General features: G+C 35.6%; 2 protein-coding genes and 1 long non-coding RNA gene across 7 annotated transcripts; 1 reads left to right on the top strand and 2 right to left on the bottom strand.

The window, feature by feature from the left end:
- Positions 1–622: 622 nt before the first annotated feature.
- On the bottom strand, positions 623–4,444 carry LOC107762639 (uncharacterized). 3 transcript variants are annotated; one of them, XM_016581013.2, is made up of 4 exons: positions 3,917–4,444; positions 2,772–2,785; positions 2,395–2,472; positions 623–1,902 (listed from the first exon to the last, which is right to left on the bottom strand). In XM_016581013.2, the coding sequence occupies exons 1-4, from the start codon at positions 4,076–4,078 to the stop codon at positions 705–707; spliced, it is 1,452 nt and encodes a 483-aa protein (XP_016436499.1). In that variant the 5' UTR covers positions 4,079–4,444; the 3' UTR covers positions 623–704. The 3 variants fall into 3 exon arrangements, with proteins under 3 accessions (XP_016436499.1, XP_016436497.1, XP_075090942.1); XM_016581011.2 differs by having other exon boundaries at positions 2,736–2,785; XM_075234841.1 differs by having other exon boundaries at positions 2,736–2,785; positions 3,901–4,444.
- LOC107762640 (uncharacterized) lies at positions 4,223–4,872 on the top strand. The gene is made up of 2 exons (XR_001642850.2): positions 4,223–4,361; positions 4,441–4,872. It is a non-coding gene; the product is annotated as an uncharacterized LOC107762640 (long non-coding RNA).
- Positions 4,873–5,727: 855 nt separating this feature from the next.
- LOC107762638 (katanin p80 WD40 repeat-containing subunit B1 homolog KTN80.1) lies at positions 5,728–17,930 on the bottom strand. Of its 3 annotated transcripts, none has more exons than XM_016581008.2 (18): positions 17,519–17,930; positions 17,002–17,132; positions 15,750–15,867; positions 14,951–15,177; positions 14,771–14,873; positions 14,014–14,084; positions 13,087–13,161; positions 12,858–13,001; positions 12,542–12,719; positions 10,892–11,407; positions 10,300–10,356; positions 9,310–10,187; positions 8,516–8,641; positions 8,258–8,332; positions 8,048–8,160; positions 6,953–7,069; positions 6,770–6,838; positions 5,728–6,164 (listed from the first exon to the last, which is right to left on the bottom strand). In XM_016581008.2, exons 1-18 carry the CDS (start codon positions 17,541–17,543, stop codon positions 6,104–6,106), a joined length of 3,084 nt encoding a protein of 1,027 aa, XP_016436494.1. In that variant the 5' UTR covers positions 17,544–17,930; the 3' UTR covers positions 5,728–6,103. The 3 variants fall into 3 exon arrangements, with proteins under 3 accessions (XP_016436494.1, XP_016436496.1, XP_016436495.1); XM_016581010.2 differs by having other exon boundaries at positions 14,951–15,182; positions 17,519–17,754; XM_016581009.2 differs by lacking the exon at positions 6,770–6,838 and having other exon boundaries at positions 17,519–17,833.
- Between the last annotated feature and the right edge of the window lie 2,409 nt (positions 17,931–20,339).

Below are 20,339 nucleotides of genomic sequence, written 5' to 3' on the forward strand. Positions count from 1 at the left end.
AAATAAGCCACACATAAACACATGGGTATCGCCCGTGCCTCCAAATTAATTTAGAAAAATTAACCCAAATAGCCGTCACTTAACCGTTTAAACTAAAAATAGCAGGTGAATGTATAATATATAATGTATGTAGATGGCTAAAAAAAAATAAACAGTAAATATAGCCGGCTATTTGTGTAAAGCTCCCCCAAATTTACTCCCAAACCAATTGGGCTTCCGTTCACAACACACAAGACAAGTGGACATTTTGCTTCACAAAAAGCCCATTTACCTTCAGAGCGGCTGATTTACACCAATATCCCTTTTTAGGCCACTTTTTAAATTGTCCCTATTTAAAAATGTGCAAAAAAATTTGTTCATCTTTTTTTAGACACACACTTGTGATGGCATACGGTAGTGATGCAGCTCACATTAAACCAGCCTTTTTCATCGATTGATGTTTTGTTTACATATATTTTAACCCTTAAATAAATATTATTACTTTGGGCGAGTTACAGATTTATGAGTAATATAGTACTTACATGGAAACTAATTTGAAGCTGATTATCACAGCTTTATTAGTATTACACCTGCATTTCTCCACTTTCAAGATGAAGCCTGGTCGCAAAATGGTCACAGAAAATAGAAAGATGAAAAAGTGAAGGGAATTTCTATTAAAAAAAAAAAGAGAGGATAAAGTAACTAAGGATTATGGAAACTACAAATCACTTTTGCCGAGCCCTTTTCCTTTCTTTGGTTACAGGCTTAATTCGATGGTCCTCTTTAACCTTAATATTATGTTGTGTGGATTCCTTAACTTGTGGATTAACAGACTCGAGAATCGGTCCGCGCTTGATTTTTCCAGGCCTCTTGAAGCCCTTCTTAGCTGATAACCAGGATTGCAATGGTACCTTAGAATCAGCATCACCTGGTCTATGATTCTGCCTTCCTAGTTTTCCAGCAATATTGTCTTTCACATTGTTGCCATACTTGGCTTGAAGTTTGTCTTTAGAAGGGCGAGGGCGAACACTTCGTGGCTTCCCAGGTGGATTACCAATTGTTGGAAAGGGCAAGAGGGAAGATGTAGCTTTGTAGTAAGAGCCTTTGTAATGCTGTCGATATGCCCTAGTGACAATGTCTCTTAAAGCCATTGCTGCTTTGTATTCTCTCGTCCTCTTCGAGTAAAATACCATGGCATTATTGGCTAGTAGAAGGAAATCTCTGAAGAGTTCACCTGGTGTTTTGATTGACCAACTGGCCAGTCTTGATTTTACTGTCTCGATATCCATATGACGCCTTATCATTTTCTTGTATCTTGCTCTCTTCTGACTATCAAGACGATGCCTGAAGACCATAGCAGCTTCATGCAGTGTAATAGAAGTGAAAATCCTCATCAAGTCATCGTTCCTAAACCTAGATAAGCCTCCTCTATGATCGTTTACTGGAGAATGCCTAATACTATGCTCACAACTGGTTAATGCTTCTTTACAGTGAGAAGTGGAGGCGAGACTGGTAGAACATACATTGTCACTCTCCTCAATGCTCCCTTCTTTGGCATCCCAAACGGCGTCTTTTCTTCTCCTCTTACCTCTTCTCTTCCTTACAGCCCCTCCATTTCCATTGGAAGCTTCTGTCACCTTGCTTGTACTTGGAACTTTGTCCCGTTCACAAGACTCTGAACGTTCTAGCTTTACATCTGTCAGGGGTATGGTGGGAACCTGAGACTCAGGGGACTGGTTTGTTCTAATATCAAGCGTGAAGCTGCCAGCAGACAGCCCATCTTTTGCTTCATCTTTCACAAAAGACTCAATATCTTCTGATTTTGTCGGAGGAGCAGGAGATTCAGTGCGACTCAACCCATAGTCTATCTGATCAGATTGTTCCCTCTCAGCCTTTAGGCTTTCAATCTTTGACTCAAGAAATCTGACAATGAGCATAGAGATAAAATATGGGAATCACGGTGTTAAGGAAACAGAAAATTATGGGACCAAGAGACTGCTCATTGCATACATATATTAACCATTTGGCTCATGGAACAGGAGTTTTATGCCATTCAGATGCAGAAAAAAGTGACAAAACATCAGAATTCATTTATGGAGCCTAAGTTTATGCCAAACATCACAAGATAACATGACTCCGCATTTCCTGATACTTTCTTCTTTCTCCTTTCTCGTACTTTTCCAGATTTATTTTCTCTTATTTAGGGCCAGAGAAAAGTGAGCTTTGTGGGGGTGGGGGGTGGGGAAGGAGGTGTATGAGAGCAGAAAATATAATTACCAGAGGTCACAAATATTTTTTTATTTAGATTTTCTCCATAGAAATGCATTCAGTGTGGCCAAGAACTTCAAAATGCCAGGATTTATTAGCTAGTATTTGCTTATCAACTTAAAACAAGGAAGCAGCATATTTACTAACCCAATGGAGCTTTCAGATCTCTCCAATTCCCGCTTCAGCTCTTCAACTCGTCGCTTTCGTAACTCTTCAAACCAAGCACTGGCCAAAAGAAAGTTAAACAAGAAGCACATTGGTTACGGCAAGGATGACATCCTACTACACTCAATTATCAGTACCTTAACAGAAACCACCAATCCATTCCAAAAGGCGAGGGATTAAGCTAGTAGTGCATTTACAAGATAAATTAGCTCAAAAAATTTTACACCTCATAAGATGGATATAAAACTTCCACATATGTGTCGAGATGGTAACGGTTTCATGAATAAACTAATATGCTCATGAAGATGAAGAAGTTGACTCACTTGCAGCCAGAGTAGCGCTTACGTAAGTCCTCGTACCTGGTTCTGCAGGCCTGTAGTTAAGTTTTTCGTCAATGAATCATATCAGCATATCGTAGAGTATGGATAAGTATGGAAAACTTAGGAATGGAGAACACAAAGTCGAGAAAATGCAGTGAAGTTGATTTTGTTACAGTTCTATTCATTGGCTAGTCACAGGTCAGAAAAGCACTAAAATTATGGGGGAAAAAAGTTACTATACTTCATGGTTTCCTTATCTTTGGTTAGTGAAACAAAAACATAAAGTAACCAAGAATCACAAACATATAAAATGTGTTGAACCACAAACTAAAAAGATCCCAATATTCATTGGGGTCGCCTCTTTATTTGGCAGCCACATATTAACTAATAAAGACAAAGTTTAGGCTACCCCAACACCATTATGACACACCAAAAGCTTTAGAGTTCAGATTCTGGTCCACCTATTCTTCCTGCCACATAAATTAGGTTCCTAATGGCGACCCCTCTACATCAACAATATTTATGTAATTATATCTACTCAATTTTAGTAGGACAGACAGTGACACAAATACACAACCAAACAATTCACTATTTATCCAAAAACGTAGTATTGTTTTCCTACAAGGAAATTTCCACTGCTGCTACAAAAGAAGATTTGTAGTAGCATTGAGTGATACTCAACGGGAAATATTTACTCAGACCCGATGCATGCGCCAAACTATGATATTAACATAGCCAATGATAAATTAAGCTAGGAGTACATTGTAAATAGTAAATTAATTATGATTAAGTGATAAACTTTGTGCAAAAAAACATGTCATTTACTTATTGCTTTGGTGCATGTAGTGAGTGTAAGTGGTCAAGATGCACAGATTTTAAAACTCTAAATCCACCCTGGACCAGACATAATTCAAAATTAAGGTTGTTGTCTCGTTTAAATTGATATTTTTTTATTTAATTATTTAATCCTATTTAATTATTCCTATGAGATAGGCCCCACAAAATCAAATAGATAAGGAGATACACAACAAAAGAAAACAAAACAAATACCCGACAAAGGACAATAATTCTTCCATAACAGAAGAAAAAAAAAGCGGAGATTACGAACAGACCAAAATATAAACAAAAGAAGTGTTGTCGCTATCATAATGTGATAGGGGCACGTAACGTAAATAAGTGTAAACCTCGGGGGTAAAGCAATAAGGATATACAGTCCGGGCACGGAGCTCCGATGCGACGACGTTCCAATCTCTCGTCCCATGTCGGCGAACAGCGCCACCGAGTATAAGCTCTTCCCACGTACCCCAATTCATCTTCCTGGGCCCCACATCCATTTCCCCCTCCATTAACCGGCTCAAACAATCCAGAACCTCCACGTGTACGGCTCAGATAATTTCTAGACAAAAATAATGTCCCACCCTTAGAGTTTCTAATTTGACTCGACCCGACCTGACACCAAGTTTCTCTAATCTCAGCACCCGGCGCACGTTAGCAACAACCACCACGGCGGCAAAATATCACCGGAAATTACAAAAAAAGGAGGGGAAAAGCTGCTTTTTGGGGGTTGAAGATAATGGAAAATCATGCTTTTTTTCCAATAAAGGTGGTTTCCTGGACGTAAAATGCAAGGTTAGAAGGTTGATTTCTGAAAAGTTCAGTTTTTTAATTCCTTTTTTGTGTGTTCAGAATTTGTGGTAATTTTGGTTAGGGAAGAAAAAGCGAGAGAAAAGGGGTTGACGGAATTCTGTGAAGGTTGAAGATAAGGGAATTCAAGTGAAGAAGTATGGAAAAGAAAGGAAAAAGGAGGAAAATTATTGATGAAGAATGGTTGTTATTGGAAGAGAAAAACATGGAGATTACTGTTTGTTTCTCGAGAATTTTGGTTTACCTGAAATCGAAATATCTCTCTCCCTCTCTCAGGCTCTGCACCTCTGCAGGACGAACAGTGGAAGACATTTTCTTTATTTTTGGGGTCAAAGTGTTAATTTTTATAAACTAAAATGATCCCTGAAGTTTAAAAAATGAGGTATGTCCCCCATAACGTATATCCATTTGTGGAATGGACTATTGTCGTGTTACACGTGTCATGATGTGAGTGATTTGGAATTTAATGGCCCAATGAGATTGAGTTTTACATACATATACAGTGTGCCATATAACTGATTATATAGTAATATCTACGTATTTTTTTATTTTTTTGAAGTTCCCATTAAACTTTTTAAGAAAATTAATTTGTTATTCTAAATCAATATAATTCGATGATGCCAAAAATATATATACAGCTTTAAACTTATATGTCTAATCTGTGGTAATTATTCCTGCACAAACAATAATACGGAGTAAGCAACTAAAATGAAGAAAAAAAACAAAACAATGATAACCAACTTAGTTTACAGTGATACTTTAGTGTTGATAACCAACTTAGTTTACAGTGATACTTTTGTGTTTGGACTTAGGTCGTTTTAGGGTCAATATTAAAATACCTTTCAAATAAGGTGCGTAATTTGATGCTCCAATGCCTTCTTTAACTTCTTTCAGATCTAGAAGGGCAATTCCGGATATTTTTAGCTCTCAGATATACACATATAATTTGATTCCACAGCACTGAATTCTGCCAAACCCGCTAACTCATTGTTGGATCTACCATTGTATAAATTTTAGACGGTTCTCCAAAACTTATCTAGGAAAATAGTCAAGAAAATATCTGAAATGTTTAGAAGATCAAAGGAAAATTGTAGTTAAGCTCAGATTCTGTTGCGCTATTTTGCCAAAGGGATTAAAGTTTGTGAAAGTACTTTCTATTTATATTTTCTTCTATATGTCCGAGACCTTTTGCTTGGTGTCCATTTCAATTGATGTCTAGTGTCTTCCCATTTCAATTGTGCAACTTTAATTCTTCTTCTAATATTGCACCAGTTTCGATAGCAACTGAAACTCTATAGTAAACTTGAGAACAAAATACAATATTTTGAGTTTCGATAGCAAGAGAAGAAAAGGCGTATGAACATATGTTTCATTGATCAAATGATGTAATATACATCCAATTTTTACTATTACAGTTTACAGATACATGTACACAACTTACATATGGATACATACAGCCAGGAACTTTAAATATGTTCATGCCGTATTTGAAAGAAGACAGCCATCGCCAAAAGGTTATATGTCGAGAATTTTACAGTTGCCTCCCAAACCAGTTGCAGTGGCAGAGGACAGACATTGCATCTCCTTCTTGCCTGTTTTCCGCTATTACAAGGTTGTTGAAAATGGTAGCAAGCGTGGAAATCCGACGAACAAAATTGTGGGAGTCCAAAAGGCGCCCATCAGTTCGATAATATCTATTTAGCTAACTTCCATTCTGTTAAACTGGACTACGATTCTTGAAGTAGGAGATTTAATTGTAATGCACCTTTTGCCAACAGACCACTTCTCCTACAATAATAGAATGTCAGCAAAAATTGAGTAGCCAACAAAATCAAGACACAAGGACTCTGGGCTTTAGCTGCTTTAGATATGTAAGAAAAGGAGGTAAAGATATCAACTAATTCTAATTGACAACAAGTTGCATCAATCTTGAATATTTCAAAAGTTCAACGCACACCTATTGATTAGAAAATCAAGCCTTAGGCCCCTGTCCTCCAAACCAAACATGTTCAGACACCACATCATGAAGCTTCAGGACTCGGGTCAGTAAGCTTCCATGATGGAAGTATACATTTTTCAATGTACAAAACTGAAGATAGATGAAAATGATTGGAAATCCACCCTCTTTAATAATATCCCTTGTCCAATGAAGCCAGAACCTAAAGATGTTCATTACTTAGTTTGAAGTTTGTTGTGCATCATTGAATATGAAGCTTGCTTACAACACTTAAATTGATGATTCTCAAAAAAAGTGCGGCGCTACTTGTCATTTTTCTGACTTAGAAATTCTAATTGAAATCTAGCAACTCTATCCCAAATCCAGAGAGGTTGAATTGGACCACCAATAAAATAAAATCATAATAGTGAAAAGTAAAAAGTGGATTCTTAATTACCTAATAAGTGCTGGAAGTACTTTCTGTATATCTTGGAGATAGACGAAGCACTGTTTGCAGCACTGGATTCTGTTTTAGAGTGTAAGAAATTAGAGACAACCAGACATGCAAGTCGTTTGTATTTACCATCACCCAAGCAGAAAAATGAAAAGTGAGCTGCCTAATCAAGTTAAGCAACCTTACCTTTCTTCTGCATGAAGATCAACCCCTACAGATGGAGGTGCTAAAATGGCTGAGCGAACTACCGGCCCAAAGACTGCAACAAGTTTCAACAGCAGCTCCAGGGAAACATTTGCATGCCTGTGGGAGGACAAAAAGGACGAAGCATTCAACATGTAAAGAAGGAACTTTTTTTTAAACAAGGGAGAACTGTGAAATTTAACAGTGAAATCGGGAAAAATGTTAACAGTAGAATTCCATAAAATCAAATAAATGTAAGGCAACCCTACCACATCCACATAGACAAAACCATGAAACTTAGTGGGCGTTTGGACATAAGAATTGTGAAATCCCGAAAAAAGTGAAACATTTTTTTGAAGTGAAAATGGTATTTGAAAATTAGAGTTGTGTTTGGACATGAATATAATTTGGAGTTGTTTTTGAGTGATTTGAAGTGAATTTTGAAAAACAGCTTTTTGGAGTTTTTCAAATTTTGGAAAATTTCCAAAATTCAACTTCAAGTGAAAATTTTGAAATTTTCATGGCCAAACACTGATCTCGAAAAAAAAAGCGAAAATTTTATGGAAAAAATGAAAAATTTCTTATGGCCAAAAAGGCCCAATTAAAGCTACTAAACCATCTGAGAAAATCACTTTTATCTTCTTAGCTTCAATTGGACCTATTCAGAACCACATTAAACACTGATAACAAAACCACATAAAATATCAAGGTTTGAGAAGACCTGTATGTCATTGCTCATTCTTTTTTGTTCCAGCCTTCCAAATTTATTTATTTCCGTATCTGATAAAACTTTTAATTCCACAAGATGGAGAGGAAAAAATCAATAAAGTTATTTTCCAGAAAAACAAAACCACAAATGGATTGATTGGTCACCCCTTAGATGATGGTATGAAGAAATAAATAATCACCACGTATAAGGTAGTCATTATTAGAGCAGCACTTTAGTTAATATTTGAAGGAATGTCAAAGTGGAAGCAAAGGCCGACATGTCACAATTTTCGACAATCAAGAGTGGGAGTATGAAGGTAAACTATTATGACTTTGAAGAGGTAAATAAGTTAATACATAGCAAACAACTAAATCTGCATCACTACATACCTTTCTACCTTACTATCAAGTAAGGTTAACAGTACAGGCAGCAAGCAGGAAAACAAATCCAATGTGATAATCTCCATTTTATCTACGAGGACACTAACAACATCGGCTTGTACCTGCAACAGGATATAAATTTAAGAAACACGTTAAAGTATTTGTCAAATATAATATTTGGGAAGAGGCCATGACAGAGAAGTTTCAATGAATGCTCACGGAATGGTCTGGCAACTTCCTCAAGGCATTTATAGCACCCCTAATGTCATTCCGTTCCCAAAAGTGATGAACTACCTGAGAGGTTAAAAGACTATACTTGTCAGAGGCTTCAAGCATTACAAAATGACAAACAGATTTCCTATATCATAAGTATCAAACAGAAAGATCTTCAAATTTCCTACGAAGTCTGCATGCCACACTGTTTTGAAACGCGTAACCAGAAGCTCAAGTTACAAACTATCATCAGCTAAATGTTACCTGCAGCTTTGTCAGCCGAGATCTAAACGAACTTAGTAGCACATCATGGCTCTGCATAAGATCTTCAATAACAAAATTATCATTCTGAGCTGACTCACACTGTGCAATAGTCTGCTGATCTGTATTCTGCATGTATGCAAAAAACAAAGAGTTGGGCCAATGTTGTAATCGCTGCACGGGCCAACCATCATCTAGTTTACCAAATATAGATTGAAATATTGAAAGAGAAAGCTGCAATACAGTCAATGTTACAAGTGAAATCAGTTTTGACCCTAACTCCACCTCCATTTCCCTGTCTCAACTTCCGAGATGGAAGGGGAAAACAAAGCTGGGAAGCAGAGCTTCATTTAAAACATGGAGAAAATGAGAAAAAGAGCTTCATTTAAAACATCGTTCGTGCTTCCAAATAATCCAATTCAAAGCTTAATCAAAGAATTGTTTTGTGGAGTTCTACCATGAAGAAAAAGTTTAAAAAATGAAAATATACTAACTCTTTGTAACGGTAACTCTTTAAGACACTGTACAAGTATATTATCTGTTAAGTTCTCTACTTGCACTAACTAGAATTTCTTATGTTCACAAAATCAACAAGCACTTTTAGCTATTAAAGATTTTTTTTGGGCTTGCACAATTTACTTAGCAGTTAGCACAGTGCAGGACATGTATATCAGCATTTGCACCATTACTTAGAACATAAAGGTATGTCTGATACACATAAACCAAGCAATATCAACATATCCACAAAACAGAACCACGTAAGAAACAATCAAGTATAGGTGGCACAAGCTCAATACCAGCAAAGGGGCTGTTAATGGTTCCTCAGCATTAGAACCAGAAGACAACAAGCGGAATGTTTGTGCTTCCTCAGCTTTAGAACGAGAAGCTAATAAACGTGATGTTTTAGCTTCCTCTGTTTTTGAACGAAAAGCTGACAAACGGGATGTTCTTGCTCCGGTTCTAAACTTAGAAACAGGCATTGGGGATGCTTCCAGTTCCGCAGCTTTAGGACGAGAAGCTGGCAAACGGGATCTTCTTACATTCTCAGGTTTAATCTGTGAAGATGGCACAGGGGATGCTTCTAATTCCTCAGCTTTTGAACGAGAAGCTGGTAAACGGGATTTTCTTACATCCTCGGATTTAACCTGTGAAGCTGGTTTAGGGGAAGCTTCAAATTCCTCAGCTTTGGAACAAGAAACTGGTAAATGAGATGCTCTTACTTCCTCAGATTCAAACTGAGAAGCTGGCATAGGAGATGCTTCTAACTTCTCAACATGAGAAGCTGGTAAATGGGTTGTTTTTACTTCCTCAGATTTAAACTTAGAATCTGGCTTATTGGATGCTTCTAATTCCTCAACTTCATATTGAGAAGCTGGCAAAGTACATGTATTTGCTTCCTCGATTCCAGAATGAGATGGAGGCAAAGGCCGTGTTGCTTCCTCTGCTTTAAAACGAGAAGCTGTCGAAGGGGTTGTTTCTGGTTCCTCATCTTTTTTTTTGATAAAGGTTTCTGGTTCCTCATCTTTACAACAGGAAGGTGCCAAAGGGGATATTTCTACTTCCTCAGTTTTAGAATGAGACACCGCATCTAGCTTAAGGATATCATCCATGTTCAACCCTTCTCTTTTCTCAAATCTCTCAACCAAACTGCGTGTCCTTCCTCGCACTACTGCCACTGCCATTTTAAACAAAGGATTGATTAGAATTCTTTTGAATTTTTACTTCAAAAAAAAAAAGAATGTTTTAAAATTTCCTTTTGTTATAACATAATTTTATCAGATAGCAACCTCCATTCACAAATTTAACCGGATTTAACTCTTTCCTGCCTTCCAAGGCCACATTACCTGAAACATAATGGAAATAAAGTCAATATTTGTTGTCATGCTTGTAACTTATGCATCTGTATGTGCACGGGAAAGACCAAATACAAAACTTTAAAGCATTACTTAAGAGTTACAACTTTAAACCATTGCTAGAGAACTAAAATGTCGCCAAACCAGGAAGTGGACACAGCGGCTTACGAAGTATCAGGCAAAAGCAAACAATGATCATTCAGACTGCAGGATTTGCAAGCTAATTATGATTTTTCAAAAAACATCATACATCAAATCACTACTCAGGTATAAAATAATTAAATTAAGACAATCTTATCTCTAAACACGGACCAGACTGGAATTATGTATAGTTTAAAACTTTAAATTTTGTTATTTCCTTCAAGATGAAGAAACCTGCAACTAGAGTAAAAATCAGCATCCAAAATTAGCAGAAACCCTAGAAAAGAATAACAGAGGAAGAATGCAGAAGCAGAACACTGTGCAACATGGAAACAAACAATAGAGCTCAAAAGCCGATTCAAATAAAGAGCATTTTAGAACTAACGGTTCTCCTGATTATTTGGCGGTGATAGCAATGATACTTTCTCTGGCTTTTCTCCACCGTGCTTGACAGCTGAATCTTTTGCCTCAGAACATTCCCTGGAACTATTATCTGTCATACGCCTGCTATCAATATCTGATTCGTTCTTACAATCTACTGTACAAGGCAACTTGTCAGCAGATTCAGACTCAAGAGTCACAGAAATCTTCTCCATATCGAATTTGTTGTTGGACAAGCGCTTTATGTGAGACGGCTTTTGTGATATACCACCACTTGCCCTGTTTGCAGTAATAGATTCCCTTCTACAAGTATCCAAGTTCTTTGCCTCTGGAATATCACGAGGCACAACACTGGGGACGATAAATGATTTACTTACTGCCAATCCATTAGTTTTTGCAGGTAAATCATTGGCAGAATTAAGCTTCTGGCTCGACTGTTTCTTGTTTTCCTTATAATCTGAAGGGGGGGCCACTTTTGGAGAATGAGAAGTAACTTTCTTTATGGTTACAGGATTTTCACCTGCAATATGGAATTTTTAAATGCATAGAAATTAGAACTGCTAATTTAATAGTGGGCAAGTAAATTGATAATTGTGATACCAGATGAAGTAGAAGTTATCCAATAAAAAGTTGCAGTTTAACAACTAATGAAGAACTATGATGATATTCATAAAATCCTTCTATATAAGAGTACATCAGTGGCAAGGTCAGATCTTCTAACTACCCAACATTGGCATGTTAGAGCTACTAAACCTAAAAAGACAGAACAAGTTGGTTCAACCTAATGACCAAGTTTATTCAAGCTAACCATCAGTACACAGACATCTCAGGTAATAAATTACCCAAGACCATTCTATTTCACCCTATGTGTATGGTTATACTTGAACAAGATTGTCCACATTTTAGTTATACCAAGCAACCAAAGGTGTATGACTCTTCTTTTTGCCTAGTCATAATTTTGGTTTCTTCAAAATAGCCATTGTTTAGCTTCTAAAATTAGTGATAAAGACAGTATTTTCTCAAACTTTCAGTAATACAGTAGTTTTTCTCTTAACAGATCCACGGTACATGGAAGTGGGTGAATCAATAATAAATTCTCTGAATGCATACACAAGAATTAAAGGCGGCTTTGCCAGCATTAGGGACGTGACTACAATGCAATTAGAAGACCATCAGCATAGTTTCTTCCTGGCAGAAACGTAAGCCTTTTGTATCTTCATCTTATTTGCATAACATATGCAGTATGGAAGCTGACTGATGTTTGATCAAGTCTCCCTCCGAATGTGATGATCGTCCATGCAATTATGGCTGCTTAATTTTCTTCTGATTTCTGCAGGTGCAAGTATTTGTATCCACTTTTTGATGATTCGTTTCTCCTTAATCAAAATTACATTTTTACAACTGAGGGTCATCACCTGCCTGTTAGACGCAGTTGGCATGAGAGGCTTCCTGAGGCTTATAATCTAAGTAATGGAAGTTCTGTCAAGGTATAATTTCCTTTCCATTAACAATTGTCATTGGTCTGTGTTCCTTAATGCCATTTCCACATTTGAAGATGACAATTTTAGAGTTCCTTAATGCCAGGTTGTTAATTTTCTTTTTAGTTTTCATGGTCTGTTTTTGCTTTTGAGAGGAGGATGTAAAAACAACTTACTATCCACATATATATTCTTTATTTCTTTGGAATCAATGTCAGGTGATGTGCAGCGCAGACTTGAATTAGAACTTCTGTTGCTTCCTACTCTTTCTAGACGACACTCCACATGTTCCTGTTTCTGCTCCAAGTTACTTTGTCTCTCTGGAGTTAAACCAGCTCCATAGGGCTCAATAAGCTGACAGGTAAGAGCACAAAAGTAAAACAAAGTGTAAAACCAATGGAGAAAACTGATGTTGAAACATAAGGGTCAAGTGTAAGCCAAAACTGAAACCATGTACAAGTTTGACTTAAGCTTCAGTGATCAAGTAATTACCGAAATATCTGCAACCCAAACACCAACATAGTTTTGGTAATAGGCACCACCTACAAGCTTCCCATCATGTATGCAGAGATCACTTAAAGTTGACCATCCCATTTCAACGGAGTCGTGACAAATTACAGGCTCCCATGAATAAACCTTCAGGTCAAAGGTGGTCAAAAATCATCAGAATTGCTAGTTTCAATAATACAATTAGAGCAATGCAGAATGCCAGGAGATTAACCTTCAAGCTATCATCCAGTCCACAGAACAGAGTCCTTCCATCAGGGTGAAAGGTCATTGATCGTACTCCTGCAGCCTAGAAGAGCACGTCAAAACTTTCCACAAACATAACGTATCTGAGTAGATTAAATTTTAACATAATAAAAACAAATATATTGGGAAGCAACATAATGTCCTGTCTCATAACAAAGAATAATATGTACCAATATCAATAATGCCCAGAAAAGAAATTATACATGCAAGAGAATAAGATTTTTTTTTCAGATAGCCAGTTATTCTTGGTTCTACACCTGAGAAGAACACCACATTCAATTGACCAGTATAAAATTTTGAAGGGGGAATCAAGTCTAATGGCTTCAGCCCACCTATCCTTCTAATGCATGCAAGAGTAAAATGAAACATAAGGGGCACAAAGACAGCAGGAAATATTTCTACCAGGTAGGTATCCCAAGACATTATGTACCCTACAGTCTCTTCCGATCATCCTCTGAGAGACATGGTAGAGAAACTCGCATGAGATAACCATTTAGATCCTATAATGCTTATCCAAGAAAGAACCTCATAATTATGCTCACTAAATAACTGCTTCAATCAATTCATGTAGTATAACCAAGTTACTGGTGCAACTTTTAAATCATGTTTGTAACAGCAAAATAAAAGAATATTTATTTTAGTTATATGAGCATTTTGATACAAGCTCATAACAGAAAAGCTAACAAGAAGGCAAACATCAAGAGGGAAATAAGTTTTAGGGGTAAGTACTAAGTAGTCAGAGTTACTTCAAAGCATGAAATGTAGACAAATATCTCGATATGATCTAACAACCAACAAGCACACAACTAGGAATACCTTCCAAGATCTTGTTTTCACAAGGTGTAAATTTTTCTTTTTTAAAGAATAAAAAGTTGAAAGAAAATGGCATAGATACCTCACGTCTGGTAGATCCAATCAATTCAAATGTTTCCAAATCCCAAAAGTTTACAGTACGGTCCGCAGAACCTGAGAACAACTCAAGTGTTGAAACAAGATCACATGGTAAGAGCTGGAAAAAAAAGTATCTTTATTTGGAGAAAGACTAGGTACAAAACTTTACTGAGATTTGAGAATAAAATATTTGATCCTGGTTGAACAATACAATCTTATGATGGATCTGGTTTAAAAAAACCACCATAAATGGACCATTACAACCATTTTCCTTATAATAGATGGAGAGCTTAAAAATAGGTATAACCATTTTCAACTCTCAAGTACACCACCACTTCCCAAATTGTTTTGAAATTCTCATAATCTGACCAATGTAACAGTGAAACAAGCCCTATTGCTTCTTAAACACGCACCTTCTTCCTGTGATTCCTTTATTCATCTAAAATTGACCAGATTCTCATTTCTAATCGAAAAGTTAAGCAAGTACAAGTATTTATGACAAAGGAAGGCAAGAACCCAGAGCCTTTTGGCAAGCCGATAAAACTAAGCGGCATGTTAACCACTAAAGTAATGAAAATGGATCCTATTTTTAGAAGATGTAGAAACACAACTGGAATTTGAAATAAACCAAAAGAAAGGTTAAGGACAAAGGTAAGGAGAATCATTTACATCAAAAGAAAAAGGTAATGGAAAGAAGAAAGCCAGACAAAAATTTGTTCAGGGAACCATCTATGATCGGGCACAGAATTTTAAAAAAGTACCTGTTGCCAGAAGAAACTCAAGTGGATGGAAATCTATAGATCGAACATGCCCTTCATGGGACTTGAAATCATGCAAGAGCTTTCCAGCTGTTAGGTCCCATACCTGACTAACAATAAAGGTTAATACTCTAGCAAAAAAGAGTCTACTAATGTCACATCTTTTGCCAACTTAGGAATTACCTTCACAACATTGTCAAATCCACCAGAAACCACCCAGCGGCCATCAGGAGAGAATCTAATGGTACTTATTCCTCGAGTGTGACCTTTGTACGTATGGATGCACCCTTTCTTTCTTATATCCCATAACTTAAGATTAGTGTCCATAGATCCAGATGCAAAAAATTCACCAAAAGGATGGAATTCACAAGCCGTGCAATACGATCTGTGTCCATTAAGAGTGCGAACCACTACACTTCAAGAACATTTACCAGATTAGAAGTCAAACTAGACATAACTTGCTCATCTAAGAAATAGGATCACATATTTTAGTTAATAGGCAGATAATTCAACGCTTGAATACGTTCAGTTAAGTATGACTAATATCAATCCTGAAATCATAAAGCAAGTTTCTTGTCTAAACTGAAGATCCACACAGATGCTCTTTCGGTTCCATACGAGTTGGTTCATAAATACATGACCATGCACTAAGTGTTAATCGCAATTAAATGTACAGCATACCATCGTGAAGCAGTTAGCTTTCTACTTGCATAAGCAATCAAATCAACAAGCTGTTAGCCGTTTACTCCCGTCAAGACATACGCTTGGCTCATTTACACCAAAAGCATTGGGCCAACTAGCCAAGGCAACTTTAGTTAATGCTTTCTCATAACTATAGGTCTAGCAGGTGCTTAATATGTAGGCCAAATGCTTAGAGGATAACACATCAAAGTCATCAAATAAACATTTAGAGCACATTCACTGCAACACTTAAGAGTAAAGCTAGTACAAAATATAGAGTTAAAAAGAAACATCAACTTACTTTTTGTTTCTTCCAGATCCCATAGCTTTATTACACCTGATGAAGATCCAGCAAGCACTAGAACCTCTGCTGAGTCAAAAGCTACAGATTCTACTGGACTCGTGTGACCACTTAGGCTCTGCACAATTGTACAAAGGCAGACCTAATCAATCTCAGATAACTAACTGAATTAAAATAAATAAAAATAAGATCATGTAGCAGTCACCTTAACATCACAGTCAGTCAACAAATAATTTCATGCATTGATAGTTAGATGAATTACCAAGACACTCGAAAGGTTTACAGTTTCCATATATTTTTGTTCTTTTTTTAATGAGGGTTGTGTCCGAGCTAGTTTGCGTGCACCTCAGCTATTCCACCGGGTTCTTGCTACCTCCCACAAGCAAAGGTACCAGGTAACAACTCACCACCTCGGCTTAGGAAAATGGGATGAAATCGCCTACTCCCTATGTTTCAATTTATGTGGCAAAGTTTGGATAAACACGGAGTTTAAGAAAGAAAGGATGACTTGAATGGTCATAAGCATACCATAACATTTGTGTAGCTCTAAGACATTTGAAACTTGCGGTCATAATCATTACATAACATTAGTGTGGCTATAAAAGCTTCCCATTAAGGCTAAGATGGGAAGTGAAGTTAATTTGTTGTCAAATTTAGAAAGTTGTCATTCCGTTTTAACAGACAAAGTAAGAAATGTTGCCACATAAACTGAAAGGAGGGAGAAGTATTTTTTGCCTGGATATGTTTTATATTTGCATTCATAGCACAGGTTGTAACCAACACATTAGTAAGATGAACAAATGAAAAAATGCAATGTTTCCTGTTTCGGATCATTCAAAAGAAACCACAGGACTCTGGCATTTTCAAGCGGCAGCTCAAAACTCAACTGGTAAAGACTCTTATAAGGCACAAATAAAGGAACAATGTAATGTCACCTCACTTAGAACTAAATGGCAGCACTAACAATTTCAACAGTTCCCTTCCCATCCAAATTGCACGCGTTATACTTGATTCCTCAATCATCACTCATTCTAATTAGCTAGACTAGGATTCAACAGCAAAAGCAGCAGTAGCTCTTCCAGCATAGAAGGCATAATCACAATAGATCACTCATTTACTGTATTTTGCATTTGAATTAAAATTTCATAGAAAAAGAAAGATCTCATTGTTAAAGCAAACTCAAATATCCCAATTAAGCAAAACAACATTTCTCAGGCAAGTGAACTAGAAAAGATGGAATTTTTGAACTCACGGCGGTGGATGTTGGTTTACCAATGGACCAAAGATTCACAGTTTGATCATCTCCACCAGTGAGAAACTGCCTACGTGTCTTCTTCCCAAATCTTAAACAGTTTACATTCCCCGAATGCGCCACAAATTCCTCTATATTCCATATTAGTCAAGTATCACAAACAACAGAGTACGAAAATAAAAACTTCTCCACATACTTGAAACTAAAAGAAAAAAGAAAAAATTTTACACATTGAAGTTCAAAATATGCACCTACAACACAAAACTATTAGCTCAATCAATAAGCATAGGAAACCAAAAAAAAAAAAAAACAGAATTTACTAATACACAAATAAATTCAAAATTTTGAAGAAAAAAAAAGTTACTACTAAATTCCTCCTTCAATTTTCAGCTACTTACTATAGAGTTTTGTATAATAATCTCAGATCAAATAAAAATTATAACATCAAAGCAAGATTCAAATTTGAACCGCATTTAAGTAAAGAAGGAGAACGAAAAGAAAACTTCAAAAAGGATACGCAATTTGTAGCCACGTTTTGCCATTTCTGTACAGCAAATCGGAAAAGTCGGTACGAGATTGGAGCACCGACAAACGGCGTCGTAGCGGTGGACGGCGAAGAGAAGAGTTCCGTTGTGGATGACAGAGAGGAAGGAAAAGTGAGTGGAAAATCCACAGAGAAAGTTAGGAATCAATTTGTCTGAGGGAAAAGGAAAAGCAGCTAAAAAGGGAAAGGGAAAATTCACACAAGGATTTGAAGAAAGAAGAGGACCTGAAAAAAGGAATTGCCAAAAAAATATACTCTACTAGTTTTTACAAACTTCTGTGGTACCCCTTCTCTTTCCTCGAAAGTATAAAGGTAAGATTCAAACAACAGTCACTCCAGATTTACTAATTTACTCCCCTAGTTTTTTACTGTTCTCTGTAATTATAAATTTATATTAATTCTTCCTGGGATTTTAGGGAAGAGAGGGTTTGGGTAGCATCAAAATTTTGCTGATATAGAATGAAGTCGCAATCATTACAATTTATATAAAGTAATTATTCTTATTATAAATGCAGAAATATTTAGAAATATTATAAAATCAGAGATTGGTAAATTCTGAATTTCAATCTGTGTTAGATCGTCAATATTATGCCGTTGTTGTGATACAACAAGTAAATTACTATACCATTTACCATCCCCGCTCATCCCAAAAAGAATTTAAGAAAAAGGAAGAGAAAAAAAAATGTAACGAAACCCAGTTGTTAGATCTGTTTGGATAAAATTTTCAGACTAGGATTTGTTTATTCTCATTTTTAACCGGAAGACATGTGATTTAACATTATTTTCTGGTATACAATTATTGCAGAATCTTTGTTTTTCAATTTGAATTAAAAATTGTTAGTTGTATTGACTTGTCCAAACATTCTAGCCACTAACAAAAACCAGCTCTGGTGGTCAAGGACCATTTGTCCCCTTTTTAACGTTTCTTTATCGTTTTTGGTCTTTGATATCAAAAATATTATTTTGAAAAATGTAGAAACACGTAAATAGTAGGTGGAATTTCATTTTAGTGTAAAAAAAACTTATATTTGATTAAAAGATAGAATGCACTGGATATAAATAATTAAATATACGCATAAAATAGAAGTCTTTTAAGAAGAATAAATATTTAAATTAGCAGACTATAACTTCCAATATCATCCTTTACCTACCAGTAGAAAATAAATAAATTGGCAATATTTCAAAATAAGAAATACGTAATTTGTGCCTCTAAAGATCGATGATGTAGGGAACAGAGATTTTCTTAATACTTGAGAGTTTAAATAATGATGAAGAAGTACTTTAAGACCTCGTTTTTGTTAAGAAAGCAACGTAATGTCTATTAGATGTTCAATTAAGTTTTGTCTTTTTCAGGAAAAAAAATAGTATTATTTTTGAGCTTTCAAGTCAACTTTAATGGAGTAATAAATTAAAAATTAATTAAAATACTCATCCATCATTTAGATAGAGGCAATTCAACAAACTCATAATCAATTAAATTGATTATTTTTCTTTTTAATTTCTTTTAAAAGTGAAATGAGGAAGTTCGAGATAAGAGAAAGAGAAGAAAAAAATCAGGTGAAAATTAATGAGATGAGGGTATTCAAGAAATGAGAATGGAAAGAAAAAATAAGATAGAAAATTGAAACCTATACTTAAAAAATATAAGGTTACAATTTTTTCAATAAGCTACTAGCTGTAAACTTCTGACTTAGAACATAATTCGAATCATATATATGTTCCTAACAAGAGAAAATAATATTTAAAAAGTTATCGTGACCTTTAATTATCAATTAAAAATAAAATTAGTTACTGAGTTTGGTAATTGCACTACGTATTTTTTTCATGTCATCTTTATTGGAAGAGGATTAAGAGGTGAACTGTCATTGTCAACCCCATAATGATTCATTGATGCATTTGACTTCTTTTTCACAGATAGTTGCCTCGAGATTAATGGTTAATTGTTAAATAATCTGCATATATCCCAAATCGTGATAGTCTACCAACTTTTTTGAAAATGTTATTTTAATAGTACATGATCGTTATTTCTAATAGTCAAAGAAAATAAAATGTAGGTTCACTAGTTATGTGGCTAATTAAAGAAATAAACTTTTACCATCACTATTGTTTTCATCATTAGGACAATAATTATGGAATTTCCATGCATAATGTTATAGCCAATAGAGAGGGTGAACTATTCTTAGTGCAATTATTATAACTTGCTAAGAAGTAAGAATAGGTATGAGGCATTGAAACCTCTTAGACTTGAAGTAAAAGGAAGTAAGGAGCAAAACTAACTTATGAGTTATGACTGCATTTCTAAAACACAATAATTCATTTTAACTACTTAATTCCAAAAGTATGAATTCTTGATATTACCAACCGGTATAAAAGTTTGACACATATGAGTTATGATCATTTGGTAGGAGAGATTAGAGATGTAAGAACAATTCGTTCTTTTCTACGGCACGAATTATATCAAACAAAATTATAGATGAGATTTAATGTAGATCTAACATTTAATTGTAATACAAAAAAGATTGAGAATAATATTTCAAAGTTAGATGAAATTGCAGTAGTAACCTTTTTTTAAGTATAGCAATTATTGATTGTAACAAAATCTGAGCTAATGTGTTGTTGCCTGCTTGTTTGGAGGTTTCATGATAGTTGATCATCATGTTTGTGAATGTTCATTGTATTAACTTTTAATGAATTGCTTTTCACTGTGAACAAAGTGCCATGTTCCCTTACCATTATGTTTTCTATTTTTCATTTTGTCATATCAATGTTTTTTAGGTCAGTTTTGCGCACTGCA

This window comes from Nicotiana tabacum, chromosome 17, assembly GCF_000715075.1.
Source record: "Nicotiana tabacum cultivar K326 chromosome 17, ASM71507v2, whole genome shotgun sequence".
NCBI classification, from domain to species: Eukaryota; Viridiplantae; Streptophyta; class Magnoliopsida; order Solanales; family Solanaceae; genus Nicotiana; species Nicotiana tabacum.

Excerpts from the sequence above, each read along its gene's own strand:
- LOC107762639 (XM_016581011.2), bottom strand. The coding sequence starts at position 4,078 with ATGGAGGGGGAAATGGATGTGGGGCCCAGGAAGATGAATTGGGGTACG. Across the intron at positions 2,786-3,916 it reads CTTATTGCTTTACCCCCGAG|GCCTGCAGAACCAGGTACGA; the intron begins GTTTACACTTAT and ends ACTTAACTACAG. Across the intron at positions 1,903-2,394 it reads AGATCTGAAAGCTCCATTGG|ATTTCTTGAGTCAAAGATTG; the intron begins GTTAGTAAATAT and ends GCTCATTGTCAG.
- LOC107762638 (XM_016581008.2), bottom strand. The coding sequence starts at position 17,543 with ATGGCAAAACGTGGCTACAAATTGC. Across the intron at positions 15,868-17,001 it reads GTAAACCAACATCCACCGCC|AGCCTAAGTGGTCACACGAG; the intron begins GTGAGTTCAAAA and ends ACAATTGTGCAG. Across the intron at positions 14,085-14,770 it reads TGAGTTTCTTCTGGCAACAG|GTTCTGCGGACCGTACTGTA; the intron begins GTACTTTTTTAA and ends AGTTGTTCTCAG.